At 32.8% G+C, this 18,566-nt stretch overlaps 1 protein-coding gene across 1 annotated transcript; it reads right to left on the bottom strand.

Annotated features, from left to right (window-relative positions):
- Nucleotides 1–308: 308 nt before the first annotated feature.
- prodha (proline dehydrogenase (oxidase) 1a) lies at nt 309–16,300 on the bottom strand (the record flags this gene model as incomplete). Its single annotated transcript, XM_079395197.1, has 14 exons — nt 309–2,737; nt 2,820–2,908; nt 2,979–3,077; nt 4,552–4,727; nt 6,040–6,186; nt 8,283–8,375; nt 8,459–8,540; nt 8,680–8,759; nt 9,609–9,725; nt 9,810–9,874; nt 10,072–10,221; nt 12,765–12,799; nt 15,027–15,235; nt 15,971–16,300. 14 exons carry the CDS (start codon nt 16,298–16,300, stop codon nt 2,547–2,549), a joined length of 1,863 nt encoding a protein of 620 aa, XP_079251323.1. The 3' UTR covers nt 309–2,546.
- Between the last annotated feature and the right edge of the window lie 2,266 nt (nt 16,301–18,566).

An 18,566-nucleotide genomic window follows, 5' to 3' on the forward strand; every position in this document is an offset into this window, starting at 1 on the left:
CTTCTCTCTCAAAGTCAGCTCCCTCATCTTCATCCTGGTTTGTGTGTGTCATCATCAAATGCAAGATTCAGAATACAGAAGTAATGTATATAACTGATACGACACATTCCCTGCTTTTAATATCTGAAGAATTAATGCAACAGGACACAGTTGATCACTTAGAAAGACCTCTGAGGCAACTGCTCCAATACTTATGCTCACATCAGATAGAGGGATGAAACTATAAAAGTGCTGAACCTCTTAGCTGGTAAAACATCTGTGTGTTGAATCACCCAATAATAAAATGTGACATTCTGCAGTTTTGTCTCATATTCATCTTTTAATCATATTTGTAAATGTCTTGACTCCACAGCCAACAGAGCAATTTTGTCTTTACTGTTCATAGAAAATAGTGTGCAAACACATCACACCCTAAAATAAACAAGCACAGCATTTAAACTAACTTATACAGCTGCGAGAACGTTTTAATAGAAAAGTCTTTTCCCTCCATGCATACGAGACCTGGTTATTCATTATGCATGCATTTGTAAAATATAATTTTTGACAGTGTATATGACATAACTATACATCAAAATGTATCAACTCCAACAAATAGATCAATATTTGTAATATTTCCATTTTTTACGTTAGACATGTTTACATACAGCCATACATTTTCATTTCATTCAATTAAAAACAGTGTCTAAAATCATCTAGGTGTGAGAACTGAGCTGTTGCTATATTATACAAACACGTTTCATTATTTACATAAAAAAAGAGCAGTAAATATTTCAAATAACTGAAAGGTTCACATGCACACTTCAAACTCATTTTCAAACCCAAACTTACATTTAAAAGGAGCAAAACAAACAACTAATTTACAAAAATAATCAAAAGGTTAACAGAATATCCAGTGCTAAAAATGTGTTGAACTCGTCTGATAATAGACATTTAAAATGATCAAGAAACACATAAAAAAATAACTCTTCATCGTCAGTAGGAAAATAGTCCATGTGCGTCAGAAATAATCAACAGGTCAAACCTAAAACGGTATGCAATACACAATGATACATTTTAACCATTACATGATCTTACTGTGCTGCATGTGATCTTTGAAATAAATATAGATGTTTTACGTTTTTTTAAAAAATGCTTAAGATTGAAAATGCCAGCTGATACGGGTTCAGTGGTGTGTCTGATACAGTTTCAGAATATACTCCAAACATAGGACAAGTAGCATGATAGTATGATAGGATGAGTTGAATAATATAAGCAGTGATAGAGACACAGTGCAATGATTAAGAGCTGATTTAAAGACAACATGAAATCAGTCCATTAACAGTCTTACTAACTGGTCCATATCTGACATAACTTATCTTTTCTGTTCATGTAACTAAACTTAACATTATGACTTAACCTGTCTCACTCAATTAAAGTTCTGGGGCCATGTTGCATAAAAGGTTTATACTAGTCTTACAAGTTTTTTCTGTAAGACTTGCCATATGTTTTTAATGTAGTTACATAAAAACATAGATAAGTCTACACTGAATACAAAAATAAGACTGATTACCACTTTGCTAACTGCTAGTTGGTCAGACTAGTTGTCCAGATGCAGTCTTAAGTTTAAGTAACTGGCCCCTGAACTTCGTTTCACTTTCTGTTTAATAAAATAAAACATTTAATATATATTTTCAAATGTTTGCTTTTCATCTGACAATTTGTTGTGGAATGTAATACAAAATAAAATAAACTTAAAAACAATTAAATGATTTTTTTCAATGCTTTTTATCAGATAATAAATTATGTTGGCGACATAAAATACAAATATATTTAAACAATATTTAATTTTTTTTTTAGCTTAGGTGGGATAAATTAAATAAGAAAATAATTTAAAATTAATATATTTTTAAAATGTTTGCTTTTCATTGCATAATGGGTTAAGTGGGATAAATTAAATTAGAAAATAATATAGAAAAATTAGAATACATTTATTTTTATAATGGGTTATGCAGAATAAAATATAATTTATATTAAATCAGAAAATGGGTAGTATGGGATAAATACAATAAGAAAAATTTGTTTTAAATATTTGCGTTTTATCAGATAATGGGTTTTGTGGAATTAAAATATTTTTTCAATTTGTGCATTTCATCAGATAATGAGTTATGTTGAATAAAATAAAATATATTAAATTGGATAATGGGTTGTGTGGGATAAACAAAATAAGAAAAAATATTTTTAAATGTCTGTTTTTAATTGGAAAAAAATATCTATCTATCAAGATATATAGATATATATAAAAACAATATATTTCTAAATGTTTCCTGTTCATCCAATATTATGTCCTATTGTTTCACTTTCTGTTTCACGTCACATTGCAGAAGTTAAAGGCAATGCAAATGCAATTTCATGTTGTTTTTAACTCCAGATCATTTTACAGCCACTGACTGACAAACAATAAAACCCATAACATTTTGAGATGATTTTCCCACACTAACATGGTTATGCTCTGCGCTAGAGAAAGAGGTCCATGTGTTAAATGCAGCTGATGTGGATTTGTGACAGGTTTAGTAGACAGGTTTGTAGAGCAGTTGTCGACTGAAGAGTCTGCGCTTGAGCTCCTTCCACAGCAGGCTGCGCTCTCTCTGCGAACCCTTCATGATGCCGCGGTTCTCCTGCGCTCGGCGCGACAGGTACGGGATGACCTCGTTCACCGGGCCGTATGGCACATACTTGTACACCGGGAACCCCGCCTGACCTGCTCACAAAAACACAAACATGTCAACACCATCAGAATCAAGACCTCCGCTCCTTCCCACGCTGCCCTTCTCTCCACTCACCCAACGGGAAGCTGATCTGATCACACATTCCCAGCAGCTGGCCAAAGTACACCTTATTCTCAGAGGGAGAGAGACTCATCTCGTTCATTCTGTGCAGAAGAACACACATTAGCGACAATCGATCTCTGATCGCGCTGAATGTCTTTTACGCGGACTCACTTTTCCAGCGTGAATTTGACCGTGTCCTCATTGTGAGATGCCACCATGACGTTTGCCATCCTGTTGTGGTTGATCTCCTCCAGAATGTACTCCAGACACCTTACAGACAGAGATCAGGGTTAATGAAGGCTTCCAGGAATCCATCAATGACTGAGACAGATGAATAAAAGGAAGTAATCCTAAAGTATGTGTTTTTTGTTTGTAGCAACAAGTCAAAACATTTCCCTCACAGTGTGCGTGCCAATATTTACAGTGTTATTATGACGCTTGTTAATAACGTGACATTGATGGGCAAAACAAGCTTGCCGCAGGTAAACAGGTGTGTTGGATAATGAATACAGTATTCATCTGAGACAAGAGAAAGAAACTAAATTATATGGTACATTGTGTTCGAAAAATGTGCATGATAGATACAGATGATTATATAATTTATCATGCAAAATGCCAACGGGCAGGGTTCATTCTCAGGTCATGACAATTTACAGGTTTACATGTAAAGTACAGTAAAAACCAAAACAAAAAAAACGCTTTGCTTTGTGTGGAAAGATAAAAACAAATAAAATGTATATATTTAAACAATTAATATAATTTGAAATTAGATTTCCATTGTATAATGGGTTATGGGAAATAAATTGTTTAATTATATATATATATATATATATATATATATATATATATATAATTAAACAATTTATTTTAAAACTAGCTTTTCACTGTATAAGGAAAAAGTAAATAAAATTAATTAATTAATGAACATATTTTTAAATGTTCATGTCAATGGATAATAATGGGTTATGTAGAACTAACTTTTTTTAAGCATATTTAAACCAATAATATATTCTCAAATATCTGCTTTTCTATAGAAAAATAAAACATAATTTGGAATAAAATAAAATAAAACATTAAACAAATACAATTCAAAATTGTAGCTTTTCATTGTATAATCGGTTATGGGAAATACATTTTTTTTTAAATTATTTTATTTAACAATTCATATATTTGTAAATGTTTGCATCAATAATGGGTTACTTATGTGGAGTAATGTTAAAATAAATATATATATATATATATATATATATATATTTAAACAATAAATATATATTTTAAAATTTCACCTTTCATACGATAATAGGTTATGTGGAATTAAATAAAATACATATTTAAACAATTAATATATTTTTAAATATATGCTTTTAATTGCATAATGGGTTACATGGAATTATTTTTTTTATCAGATAATGGGCTATATGGAGTAAAACGATTAGAAAAATTCAATATATATTTAAACAATATATTTTCAAACATTTTCTACTCCTCTGGAAATGGGTTATTGAAACTAACTTTTAAATATTATTTTATCATATAACAGGTTATATAGAATAAAAAAAATATTTAAACAATATTTCAAAAACATATCAGCAAGAATTAACAGCACTGAATGCACAGTAGTCAAATCATGAAAATGCTGACTATAAATAATACAGTGCGGTTCATTTCCAAAGGGTAGAGTCATGTTTATCAATGTTTCCCTCCGTTTGTAGGGTAGGATGTGTTTTAATTGGACGGCACGTACTTGTGGTACATCCTGTTGGTGGCCTCATAGTCAGGGTTGATGGGATCTTCATATCCGATCTCTGCCGCACGGGATCTCTCCTGATACATGTACGCTCCTCTGACCAGCTTCGCACCGAAGTACCAGCCCTCCCGCCGCGACAGCTCCACATCCACCGACACGTTATCATACGCCTCCTACAAACACAGCGCTTGTCATGAGACTCACACACAGACTAACACAATAAAACAGATTAGTACCATAAAACCATTAGAAAGATGCACAGAAGGTCTTATGAAAGCCATATAGTGCGATTACAGCATTGTCATCATGATTCATTCGGTGACTGCTGGACTTTTGAGACAAAAAAAAAGACAAAAAATCTAAATCACAAATTATGAACCACCAAAAATGATTTTTAATTTGGCTCGGTTCCTCATTTCAATTTTAAGTACTGACAATTTTAATTGGAATGTCATTTTTGGAGCAGTGTGAACATTTTGTTGAGCATCTGTAAAAATGTACAAATAAATAATTACATTTATTGTATTTTTTTTTCTATTTCTTTATTTTTTTTTAAAAAATCATCATCATAATAATATATATTTTACACACACACACACACACACACACTAATACTTCTAAAAATTAAAAAATGTATAGCCTACATATTCTAATTGATATTAAATTTTAATATGTTAATAGTGCTAAATGTTAATATATTACATAAGTTAATATATTACATATATTCTAAATAATTTTTATTTTGTGTTTCCATTTATTACATTAAAATTATTTCAATTATATATAATAACTGTAAAAACTGTACATCATTTGTAATTATTCAATTCTTATTTGTTATTCTTAATTATGAAAACCATTACATTGCACCATTACATTAAATATAAAAAATAATTACTTTTTTAATTAACCATTATAACCTTTACTCTGACAAATGTAGTCTATTTTATGGTTTCAGAGTTTCAAAATTTCCACCTTATTTCTGTCGCAACACTTGTGAAAATTTAGGATCTTTAAATCAATCATTAAGTATGAAACGAAGTTGGAATTTGTCAGATGGACGACTTTATGCTTGTGTGTCATTTTTGGGGCAGCCTGAACATTTTGCCGAGCATCTCCTTTTGTGTTCCACAGAAGAAAGGAAATCTTAAAGGCCTGACATAACATGACGATGAGTAAACTATGACAGAATGTTATTTTTGGATTAACTAATCCTTTAATGATCCATATTATGGCAGGATAAATGAGAAATATGGGTGTGGAAGCAATGTGAAGAGGCAAGTTTTGAGGGTGTGAGTGAGTGAGAGAGAGAGAGAGAGAGAGAGAGAAAGAGAGAGAGAGAGGGTGTGAGAGAGAGAGAGAGAGAGAGAGAGAAAGAGAGAGAGAGAGAGAGAGAGAGAGGGTGTGAGTGCGTGCGTGCGTGTAGGTGTGTGTGTTTGGTAGGAACTGGACTGTGTGTGTGTGTGTGTGCGCGTTTCAACGACTCACTTTCAGGTAGCACTGGTAAGTGTTGAAAATGTTGGGTTTTTCTCTGTTGAAGATCCTCTGCATCTCCAGCGCGAGTCTGCTGATGGCCGGCTGGAAATACGTCTGTTCTGCATCTACCATCAGCCTCACGCCGTTCTCCACAGCATGCTGGAAACAAACACACATGAGCTTCTACAATGCTGTTCAGCTGTAATAATGCACTTCAGTAAACAGAGTTACATAACCAGACCGCCTGCAGGACACTGTTACTTCCACCACAATACTGCTGTCACGCTCAACAACAGACTACTACGACTGGGAACTAAGAGAGCTACAAATCAAGATAATACTCATCATTTCTCAAACTGAAACACAGGTGAAACACACATACAGTATATACGTATACACACACAAACTAACACACATAATATCTATCTATCTCTTTCTTTTATATATATATATATATATATGTGTGTGTGTGTGTATGTGTGCATGTATACACACAAAATTTCACACAGTCCCATTAATTTTAATATTTTTTAAGGTATTACACCTATTTTATGCAAAAATGTAACGTGTTTATTACATTTAAATATATATATATATATATATATATATATATATGCACACATTAATGAATTTAAACAAAATAATTGAAAAAACAGACAAACAAATAATTACAATTATGATAGTTCTGGTATATTTTTCTTATTGTTATTTTAAAAAATGTATTACGTATAAATACATTTCATTTATTTTTATTATTAATTTAACAATTGTAAAATTGTAAATCTACAAATATAATTCAATAATAATAATAATAATGTTTATTAATAACTAATACATTACATTTATTCATGATCATAACCAATAATTTTATAAATACTAATATAATAATATTATTATAATAATTAATATACATGTTTAAAATTACACACACATATATATATATATATATATATATATATATATATATATATATATATATATTTAAATTATTTGACATTTTATCAAATTAAAATCATTAACTATTTTAACTATACATAATTCAATATTTAAAAAGATGATATATTATTGGCCACTAAATAGCATTATGATCTTTATAAGTCTATTCTGTGGACTGTTTCAGAGTTTCAAGAATTCAGAGGCTGAAATGCTTTAGATAAATGACCTCAGCATTTGCAGAAATGAAAACACTTTCGATTAGACCTTCAAATGTACAATTAATCTCCCATCATAACTGTATTTAGTTAACTGTAGCCTCCTTGAGTTTGACATGGTTTAATTTTTTTAAAACCATTTCTCTCTGCAGTGCATTTTTCATACACATCAGTGTTTTGTGTTTATCTCACAGAAGATAAGAAGTCAGTCTTGTGACGCTGAGAACAGGCATTTTAAAAACCTCCTGAGCAATGAGAAGTTAAAACAAACTGATCGTGTGCTTTTTTAATTGTGGCTTTGTTTTATCAGCCACCTGATTACATTCCTGTGCTATTCAATGCATAAACTGAATCATCAAAGTGAAATGTCACAGCAGTCAAGGTTAAAAAGTACCGAGCAATACTTTAATAACTGCCAACGTCTCCTTGGTCAAGCACAGATGTGCAAACACAAACGAGAGGGAAAATGAGACGCTCTTGCGTCAAACCGTGAAATGAAGTAAGAAAAGTATTTGGTTAATGGCTGATCAGGGTCAAGTCACTCTGAGAGAGTAATGTTAAACATCAAATGCACACAGACACACGCAGAGAGGAGAAACCAACCCTTACTGGCTGATTTCTGGCGTAACATTTATGTCAATTTTATGTCAACTTCTGCAACCTCTTCATGTGCCAGGTCACACTAAAACAGTCAAATCTGAGGTCATTTACCTATCAGCACTTACAGAATCACTCTTAAACTGATTTTTAAAATAACATTTTGAAATACATAATTAGAATTTATTTTTAAGATTATTCAATTTAAAATGATTTTTATTTTTTTATTTTTTTTTTATGACTTTATATAATCATTTTAAATATATATATTTTTTTTATTTTGAACTATTCAATTCTAATTTGCACTTTTCACCTTTTTTATTCAATTATAATTATTTTTAATTTCATATAAATTCATAATTTTAAAAATCAGACAAATGCAGTCTAGTCAATGCACTGTTTCCGAGTTTTAAAAAATTACCATCTGATTTCTGTCGTCATTTATTTAACAGAATCAACAGAATAATTTTTAAACTGAATTTTAAATGTTAATGTTTGGTGAAATACCTTGGCGAGGACGTCCATTCTCTGTAGCATCCTCTTCATCTGTTTCTCCTCTTCATCAGTGAATTTGCTCAACAGAGGCTCTAGGTGACCGCTCTTTGGACATACAGAGAGTTCGTATGAGCTGAGCAGCGTTTGTGTGTGTGTGTGTGTGTGTGTGTGTGTGTGTGTTACTGTACCTCCATGTTGGGCACCACCAGCAGGTTGGAGATCTTGGTTGTGTCATTAATGAGGCTGTTCCAGTCCAACAGATCAATGGTTCTGCAAGAACAAAACATTGGTCAAAACACACATAGGTCTAGTTTGGCTTACTCTATATAGAGTCAGTTGAAGTGTAAAAAGTAGAGCTCTGTAATGAGTGTAATAAACTTTAGGGACTGGGAAAGTCAAAGAGTTTTACCCTGATGAACCCAGTTTCTCTCCAGTAAACCAGTTCTCAATGTCTGATTTTGCACCAACTCCCAGTTTGATCAAACTGTCCTGCAGGTAAAAAAAAAAAGACAGAGCATGTTATACATAAAATGTAGTTTATTTATTTTTTGTTTAATTTTTAAATGAATATACCATTAAAGATTTGGGGTCGGTAAGATGTTTTAAAGTTTTTGAAAGAAGCCTCTTCTACTCACCAAATTTGATTAAAAATACAGTAATACTGTGAAATATTATTACAATTCAAATGAACTGTTTTCTATTTAAATATTTTTTTTAAACGTAATTTATTCCTGAGATGCAAAGGTGAATTTTCAGCATCATTTCTCCAGTCTTCAGTGTCACAAGATCCTTTCAGAAATCATTATAATATGCTGATTTGCTGCTCAAGAAACATTTCTGATTATTAAGTTGTGCTGCTTCATACAGCATTTATTTAAATTGGAAATCTTTTTAACATTATAAATGTTTTTTCATCAACTGAATGCATCATTTCTGAGTAAACATATTAATTTCTTCAAAAATAACTACTATACACAAACTCATTTTTATTTTAGTATATTAAGCCTTTTTTTTTTAATAAACAAATTTGTACACATTTGTCTTTAATTGTGAACTGTCCTAAATATGACATCAAAAATCAGAATAGACCCCATATATCTGGTTGCTTTTATAAAATACAAATGTCATTTTCTTAAACCAAGCCCCACATCATTTCCTGCTGAATAATAATATAAATCCACTTTGAAATGTAATTAAAGATTTGAAATGCATTGCAATGTTTTGTGAATGAAAGCAAATTAAATACAGACCACACTAAAACAATAACATCCCAAACCCTGTCAATCATCTACTTTTCATATGCACTATAACCAGAGACTTCGAGTGTAAAGCACAAACCTGCAGTTGTTCGAGCTCCAGCTTCTGCTCGAGTATCGCCATGCCGTCCTTCCCCTGATGAGCCGCCAACAGACTGAAGAACCTCCTCCACTTCACCAGCACCTCGGAGAACTGCAGCTTTAGGAGAAATCAAACCAGATGAATCACACAGACGTAATCTTACTCGACAGAAACTTGAGTGAGAGTGAGATAAAGAGTTACCAGGAACTGCGGCCGGCCCAGTGCCGTCATCTTAATGGCCGAGAATCCATCCACAGAGCTTCCAGCTACAACACAATATTAGTAAAAATAAATATTTGGTGTTTCACTCTCAGATATTGACAAGTATTGCATTGAATTAAACATGAAATACTGAAGTAGAAAACCAGAAATAGTGTTTTCTTGTAAAGCGTACTCCAACTTATAACTTTGAAAGCTCTTTTTTTTGTTACAGTGTAGTTATTCATAATAATATACCGCTCACCGGAAGCTTTGATGCAGTTGATGAAAGTCTCCATGTGATGGTCACACTTGCCCTCGTCTGCGTAGAAATACGTGCGAGCGCTGATCACTCCTCCACGCCGATCTCCGAACTGACGATGAGCTTTGTACTTCTTCTCACGATGATCCATACCTGAATATGAATTAGAGACTGATTCAGAGACAACCCTCTGCTTTAAGACAGTTTTCACAGTACATTTCTGACAGATAATGCTGCAAAAAGCTGTCAGAAACTTAAAGTCAATGGAAAAGATAGAATTTGAGTTTAAAGTGTAATTATGATTTAACAACTTGCCTTTTTAGTTCAATAATCAATGTATCTTTGTACATAACTTATGTTGTGTTCTGGTAATTTTTTCTTCTGTCTTAATGAAATTTCTCTTATGTACACCTTTTTATTTTTAATAGTGCTGTCAAACGATTAATAAAAGTTTTTGTTTACATAATATATGTATGTGTACTGTTTATATTTATTATGTATATATAAATACAATCACATACAGTAAATATTGACATGTATATAAATATATTATAATAAATATATATAACATGAGCATATTTTTCATAAATATATACATGCATGTGTTTGTATTTATATACATAATAAATATACACAGTATACATGCATATATTATGTAAACAAAAACTTATTTTGGATGCGATTAATCATTTGACAGCACTAATTTTTAATAAATATAATTAGTATTAATTTTTGTACTTTTTAAGGATTTCTCTTCTCACTTTATTCCACCTGTGTTGTTCTCAGTCAACAATGTCCTGCCTACAAAAAAATTGCTTGTAAATTTCTTGGCATGCTATATTATTACCAAATATGGGATTTCATCTTTTTATCAACTTGTTTTCCATCAATTAGTACAGATCTGAGCTTATGCACCTCAGTTTTTGAGTGAATGTTGCCAAATAATTATTTTTTAACCTTCTCAAAAACTGAGATGCATAAACTCAGAGCAACGAGGCCAACAGTGAATTAGTTTCAAACACAAATACAAAACATGTGCTAACTTGAACGAAAACAAGCTGAAGATTTGGTGATAATATAGCACAGCTGAAATTTACAAGCAATTTTAAAAGGCCGGTCGTTTTTGACTGGGAACACCAAATGTTAAGGCTTTTCAGCAAAGCACAAGGATTAAAAAGAAAATAGGGCCAATTTTGATTTCATGTTGAACTTAATAGAAATATCATGCACATTTAGAATTTAAAAATGATTATTAATGCGGAACAGCTTTATGCAGCATGATGGCTGTGGTCAAAACCTTGCACTGCATTACTTTTCATAATACCTTATAGAGGAAAGATCTGAGATTCTGAACACCCCACAGACTCGAAAAAATGTGCTTGCAAGGTTAATTTCAGCCCCTTCACCAGGAGAGCCCACGGTTAAACCAGCTTTAACCAGTCTGAGCGAGTCAAACAGCTAGAGCCCCTAACACACATACAGCAGGCTATTTCAGCCTCAATGACTGAGTCAACACGCTTCACGAGCACTGAGGAGACACTGCTAACCTTACAAAAACCCAGCCAGATGAAACTCAAGGAAGTACCAACACCCTTCCAGCATCAATGCTAATGCACTTAAATTAAAACAAAGTACACTGTACACTCATTGTCCTGAAGCAAGCATGCACTGGTGTCCACTGAAAATAAAACAAAACAAATGTTTACTATAGTAAATGCTTTAAAACCTGCTACCAACATTATCAGATTTATAAAAATGAAACACAACAAACTAAAAGTTTAATAAAAATTATATATAAACCAGTGCTGCGAAATGATTAATCGCATACAAAATAAAAGTTTTTGTTTACATAATATATGTGTGTATACTTATGTATATATATTAAATACATTTATATATAATATAAAATATAATAATATTTGAATATATGAATGTATAAACATAAATATTTCCAATATATATACTGTATGTGTGTTTTATTTATACAAAATAAATATACGTAGTACATGCATAATGTAAACAAAAACTTTTCATTAGGATGCAATTAATTGTTTGGCAGCACTGATATAAACAAAGGAAAATGAAAACAGCACAACACAAAATAAAACAAAGTAAAATAAAAAAACAGCACAAAACAAAAGACAATAGGAGAATAAAAAAACAGAAACACTCATTAAAACAATAGACGAAATAAAATAAATTAAAATTATAATAAAGAAAAATAAAGAAACAGCACAACACAAATTAAAATGAAACAAAAAACTAAACTTGTCCAGACAGAATAAAATACAATCTAATTAAATTAAAACAAAAGAGATGCAATAAAATTAAAATATAAAAACAAAATTACAAAATCCTAGGAAGCATTAGACAGTTTTTTTTATTATTTTTAGTAACACTGTGTAATGCACTGAACTGATTTAGGAATTAATTAATTTACATTATGATCACATAGGCCTGGGGCCTGTTTCATAAAACAGGTCTACCAAACAAGCCAGGCTTATTTCAGTTAGTCTGACATCAAAATAAGTCAGACTAACTGAAATAAGCCTGGCATGTTTGGTGAACTTGTTTTATGAAACAGCCCCCAGATTTATTTAAAAACAGCAATTAAACCATGTTGTGTGACTGTCTAGTTTTCAAATGTTCAAATTTAGTTTAAATATTTTGAATTTAGTGTCATTTATTGCACTTACCATGGCTCTCTTTCTCAGCCTCAGAAACACAGGAGCTGAAAAACAAGGTGAAAAGGATATGATAAGGTGGAAAGTTGTGCTTTATTAATGTTAGTTCAAGTTTCTGCAAACATGTCACCTTTAAACCACGGCATTTTACACCTGAGCTCCTCTCAGCCTTGCTAAAAAAGGTGATAAATTTACTGGGGGCTGTTAAATGATGCAACACACACTGAACGCTCTGCCAGAGACACACACAACACAATTTTCTGCACTCGGCCGGGAACCAAACGCTTTCAGATAATTGAAGATATTAATTGATGGAAAATGAAACCAGAATTGCCTGTGACTGACTGTTCCAGTGTATTTTGTAACTGGTAGTGAGCTGTTACTCTGTGTAATATCCTGCGACAGTCATTAACAAAATGCCACATTTGTGTGGTGGTGTCCGATCAGAGTATGTGAGCGGAGTGGAGCGTCAATAATTTCCCCTCCGCGCTCCGAGCATTTAATAATCACTCCGCACTCACTGATATCAGAAACACCGCTCCGCGGCTAAAGTATTTCAGTATGTTTGAAATATCACAGTATTTTGGAAGCCCATTTTCGCCACAGAATAAAAAATCTTTTTTTTTTTTCAGAATTGCGAGTTAAAGTCCAGTTTCGAGGGGGACAAAGACCGATATGTTCTCAGAATTGCGAGTTTACTGTATATCTCAGCTCTTTTTCTCAGAATTGTCAGAAATTAATCAGAATTGCGAGTTTATATCACGCAATTCTGAGAAAAAAATTGAAAAATATTCAGAAGGAACAAATAAATTCCTTGAGAAATATAACTTCCCGCTCATGTCCACTGCAGTTATCACAGCTTTCACATTCTTTCTGATTTGAGTGATCCTTTTTCGATCTAGCTAGATAAATATGTTTAGCATGTGAATCCTTGCTAAATATGCAGTTATATTATGGGTCGTTGGCATGAATTGTATTCGTGAAGGAGCGGTGATGGAGCGAGTGAAAACCACGACCGCTCTTTGCTCCATTCAAAATCACACCGCTCCACTCGCGCTCAGCTCACACAGCCTGCTCTGATTGTGAGTAACTGTTGTTGTCATGACAGGTCTATTTCAGAACCAGCCGCTATCAAAATAATTTGGCTACGGACGCGGGCCAGATATTATTGCTGGAGGGCCACTTTTGCCACTGCTTTACAGGGTAAAAACATCTGACGAAATTCTCATCAAAGTGGAAATATATACCTCAATAAACCACAATACATAAGATAAGTCACATGTCATGCCAGATACCATTTCGATAAGTCACATGATTTAAGAAATCATTCATGTATGTAGCATGCAGAATAATATAGATTATACTTACAGATAGAGGTCTGCCTCAACCTTAAATAAACCTCTAAACTCAAATATGATGAGTAGTAGCAAGATATATAAAGATCAAAATGACTAGTCTAATGCAATCAACTTTTATTGTCTTAAAGCTGATTGCATGTTGTAACTGTTTTTACTGGAGTACGGTTTCATGTCTGTTTCGGAAACCACAGGCTGTAAAATGTTCTCAGCAGCCCAACGATTTATTACAGAGAAAAATATCTGTCTTGTTTTGAATATGTTATCATTGTAATACAAGATGTAATTTCCTGAGAATATATTATAACTGAATACTAGGTCTAATCTAACTCAAAACACCTTAAATAACATTTGCAGCATGTGTGTGTGTGTGTGTGTGTTGTTACTCAGCAAACTGTTTTTATCCTTAAAAAAAAAGAAAGCACATTCCCACGGGGAGTGGGATGAAACAAGCTTCCCGTTTGTGCTTTTATAACCTAAATGAATCCTAAAAGAAATTTATTAAACTAGCAGCTCAAAAAGTATTCCTAAATAAAGAATTAACCTAATTAACCAGTGCTTTTTAATAATTCTGACTATCTGCACCACAACTTAAAATGTTAACTGCTTGTGACAGGCTTTGAGTTGCTCAACACGCTGGCCTGGGTTTCCTTGCTTAGCCTCTCATGTGACTGCATTCTGTGAGGGAGGAGGATAAAACACCTCCCTTTTTCAGCCAATCAGGTGGTGGGCCTTGGCTGAAACTGACCAATGGGGAAGAAGGTAATGGGAGACTGTTTCCACTAGTGCAGCCAGGAGTGTGACATGGATTCAGTGGCACGTGGATTCACGAGTCAAAACTCTGGCTGAAATTCAATGCATCTTTTGCTTTCTGTGCAGGACGGAGAAAAGGAAAACAAGGTCTTGGGTTCATACTCACTCCATCTCCTTCTTCTCAGCCTCTTCTTGAGTCAGGTCCTCCTCCACACTGTAGTCCAGAACCGAACCCACGCCAAACGCCTGGTTCTTCTCGATCAGAGGTTTGATGGTGTTCTGGTCCTCACCCGCCACGAACTGACCGTAGAAGGTCATTTTCATCAGTTTCTCGAAGAGCCGCTGGCCAAGAACCTTCTTGCTGAGGTCCATCAACTGTGGAAGGAAAATTAAGGAATATAATGTAAATTAAACAATGCTACAAACAAATTGCCTAGTTTCTGAAAACAAACAAATATGTTATATATATATATATATATATATATATATATATATATATATATATATATATATATATATACTGTAACTGTATATAATTATAATTGCGAATATATTTTTATTTGAAATAAAACTTAAGATATATATTTTTATAATAAGGTATATATTTTATGTAAGGATATATTTTATAATAAGGTATTTTTTTCATCTAGTTCTCAAGGAGACATTTTTAATGTACTTAAAAGAGAGAGAGACATAGACATATGTGTGTGTATAAAATAGTTGTTTCATAACGTTTTAATTTTATATGTTTATTATTTTATTTAATAATAAAATTAGTATAAATGTAATTTCTCTATATGTTATCACATACGTTATATGAATAGATGAATAATAGACAGACAGACAGATAGATATATTTAATCGCTTTTTTTATTCCCCAATTGTAAGTCGCTTCGGATAAAAGCGTCTGCCAAATGACTAAATGTAAATGTGTAAATGTAATATTTAAAAAACAAATAAAGCCACATTTTAAGTAACCTAATTAGTTTAATTCGTGCATTCAGATAACAGCAAAAAGTGTTACATTTAAAAAAATGAAAAGTAACATTCTCTGCAACTTAGCCTATGTTACAGATTTCGCTACTTTTTCAAAAATCTAAAGTAACTCGCCTCTTTATTTTTGTCAACCAGGAAGTCAAAGGAGCAGAGTTTGAAGACCAGCAGACTCCTGAGGAGCTCCCGCGTGTCTTTGCTCTTGTAGGCTTCTCGTGTGTTGTCGAAGTCGATGGAGATGCTTCGGCGCTCCGCGTGCGCTTTGCGGCTGATGAGATCCACATCGCGGGGCTTCTCCACCGCGGCACAGGACGGATCCAGCGGCGCGTCTTCCGTCTTCAGCTCTTTGCGCTGCGTGGATGCTGCTGCTGTAGAGCGCAGTCTCACGCCGAACAAATGAGCCGGCTTTACTCTGGTCACCGCGGGTAGAACTTTACAGTAAGACATGTTTATGAAGTTAGAGCGGTAGATATGACAAAGGAAATATACCTGTGCTTCTTGTAACGATGGAGGTTTGAGATGAATGAGATGGAAACACCCCTGATGGGAGGGTCATTAAAGCAAGCTTAAAATATGCAAATATAATGCAGCGCAATGAGTTGTGATTGGCTCACCATCTGTGACGCACCGCACTTTCTCATTGCGTCACTGTATAGCCTGTCCTAAAGTTTCTTGTACTAAACACCTATTTGTTTTGCATGGCAAATTTTTAATGCACAAGAACACTTTGCCTTAAATCCATGCCTGAAATTTCCCACACTGTAAAATCTCATTGCTATGAACACATATTTATGAACCAATCTTTTTTTCTGAGGGTTTACCACTTTGTATTTTTTCCCCTTCAAATGTTCCCCTCAAAGATTCAAATGTAATGCTGTTTCATCTTTGCAATAAATAAGTAAATAAACACTAAACACCTGATAGATTTTCTCAATAATAATATAAAACAAAGGGAAGCTTTGAAATAAATACAGTATTTGTAAATAAAGCAAATTTGGTCCATTAATTAAAATATTTTTGGTATCCAAATGACTTATTATTGTTAACTAAAACTATTAAAACACTTTATTAAAGCTGAATTAAAATAAAATACAAATATTAGATCAAAACTAAGTTTGGAGCGCTAAAATTATTAAATGGAAATAGATAAAAATGAAAACCTAAATACTGAAATAAAACAAAATTAAATAGTAAAATTACAAAAGTAACAAAATTACTAAAAATGAAACAAACATAAAATTAAAATATGGGCTCATTTAAAATATTAATGAAAAAAATATATTGTATTTTAATACTAAAACAACACTGACTGGTATATATATTTTATGTTTGGAGGCACAGCCTTTGTAAAATGCAACTTCCAATATGATTAATGACATTTCCATACCTCATTACAGTAGATTCACCCACTCTTCTTCTTACAAAGTGCTCCTATCTTGCATGTAATCCAGCTGCTGTTTTCTGCTCTCTCTATTGCTTTTTCGATGGATTTAGACCTCCACCCATCGCTTGTCACTTCAGAACAGTCCAGCGTTTTGCTTTCAGTCATCCTGGACATTATCCTGCACAAAGACTAATTTGGTGTCAATGATATTATCCAGGTCATTTTAGAGGTTCTGCCTTCTATAAGCTATGATTAAGTTGCCTGTTTTGGTAAACAATGCAAAACAATAAAGTAAGGTCGATAATCAATAGAAAACAATTATAGAAACAGTAGAATCACTGCTCTCTGCCAGTTATGCTGATTGTCCCAAAGAAAAAGTGCTTCTGTTACCAAATACTCTAGTTTGAGGTCGTTGACTCAAGTACTGAAGATAAGAAGTCCTAATCAATATGAAGTTACACAGCCAATGACTTTCTTAATGACTCATTGGATTGATTATTGTGTCTCTGTCCATTGGAAGTCACCACAAAACACAAACCTTTGCTTTACGACTTTCCTGAACCCCAGTGAAATACTGTTAAAAATTTTTGGTAATATTTTTAAAATTAGATTTTATTTTAATATTTTCTTTTTTCATTTTTTTCATTTTTATTTTAGTAATTCTGTTTTGTCATTTTTATTAGTCTTTATATATATATATATATATATATATATATATACATACATACGTCTCTATAGTATTTATTTTTAGTTTACTTTTAGTAATTTTAGAATAAATTTTGCCTTAGCAACTAGCTGAAATAAAGCTTTAGGTTTTAGTTGACTATAATAACTCTGATGTTAACGCTGTTTGATACCTCTTTACAGTATCTGCATTCATTTGAAGACGTTTAGTATTTCAGTGATAGTTAATGTATTATCTTACTGTGTGTATTACCAGAAGCTTCACCTTTTTTTGTCAAACTGACTCAGCATTTGTGTATTCAGTGAATGAGCCTTGAGACAATAGGACCGCCATACAAACCCTCTCCTGATCTCAGTGGATTATATGGGTGTTGGTTCATATTGTCTGACCCAACAGCAGTGAATGTGGTTTTACTTGTCTGTGCACTGAAAAGATGCTCAGTACTGCTCACTTATTCAATCACATTCAAAGATATGAGATCATTATTCACTTTGTTATTGAATGAGTTTTCTAACCTCACTGTGTCTAGTGCAGCAACTTCTAATGTCTGTGCAGTGCCTGCTTAAATACAATAAAAGCGCTCTAGTGACACCAAGTGCTCAGTCCACCTCAAAACTGCCACTTTCTGTGAAGAAGTACATTAC

The sequence above is a fragment of the Barbus barbus genome (assembly GCF_936440315.1).
Source record: "Barbus barbus genome assembly, chromosome: 36".
Classification (NCBI taxonomy): Eukaryota; Metazoa; Chordata; class Actinopteri; order Cypriniformes; family Cyprinidae; genus Barbus; species Barbus barbus.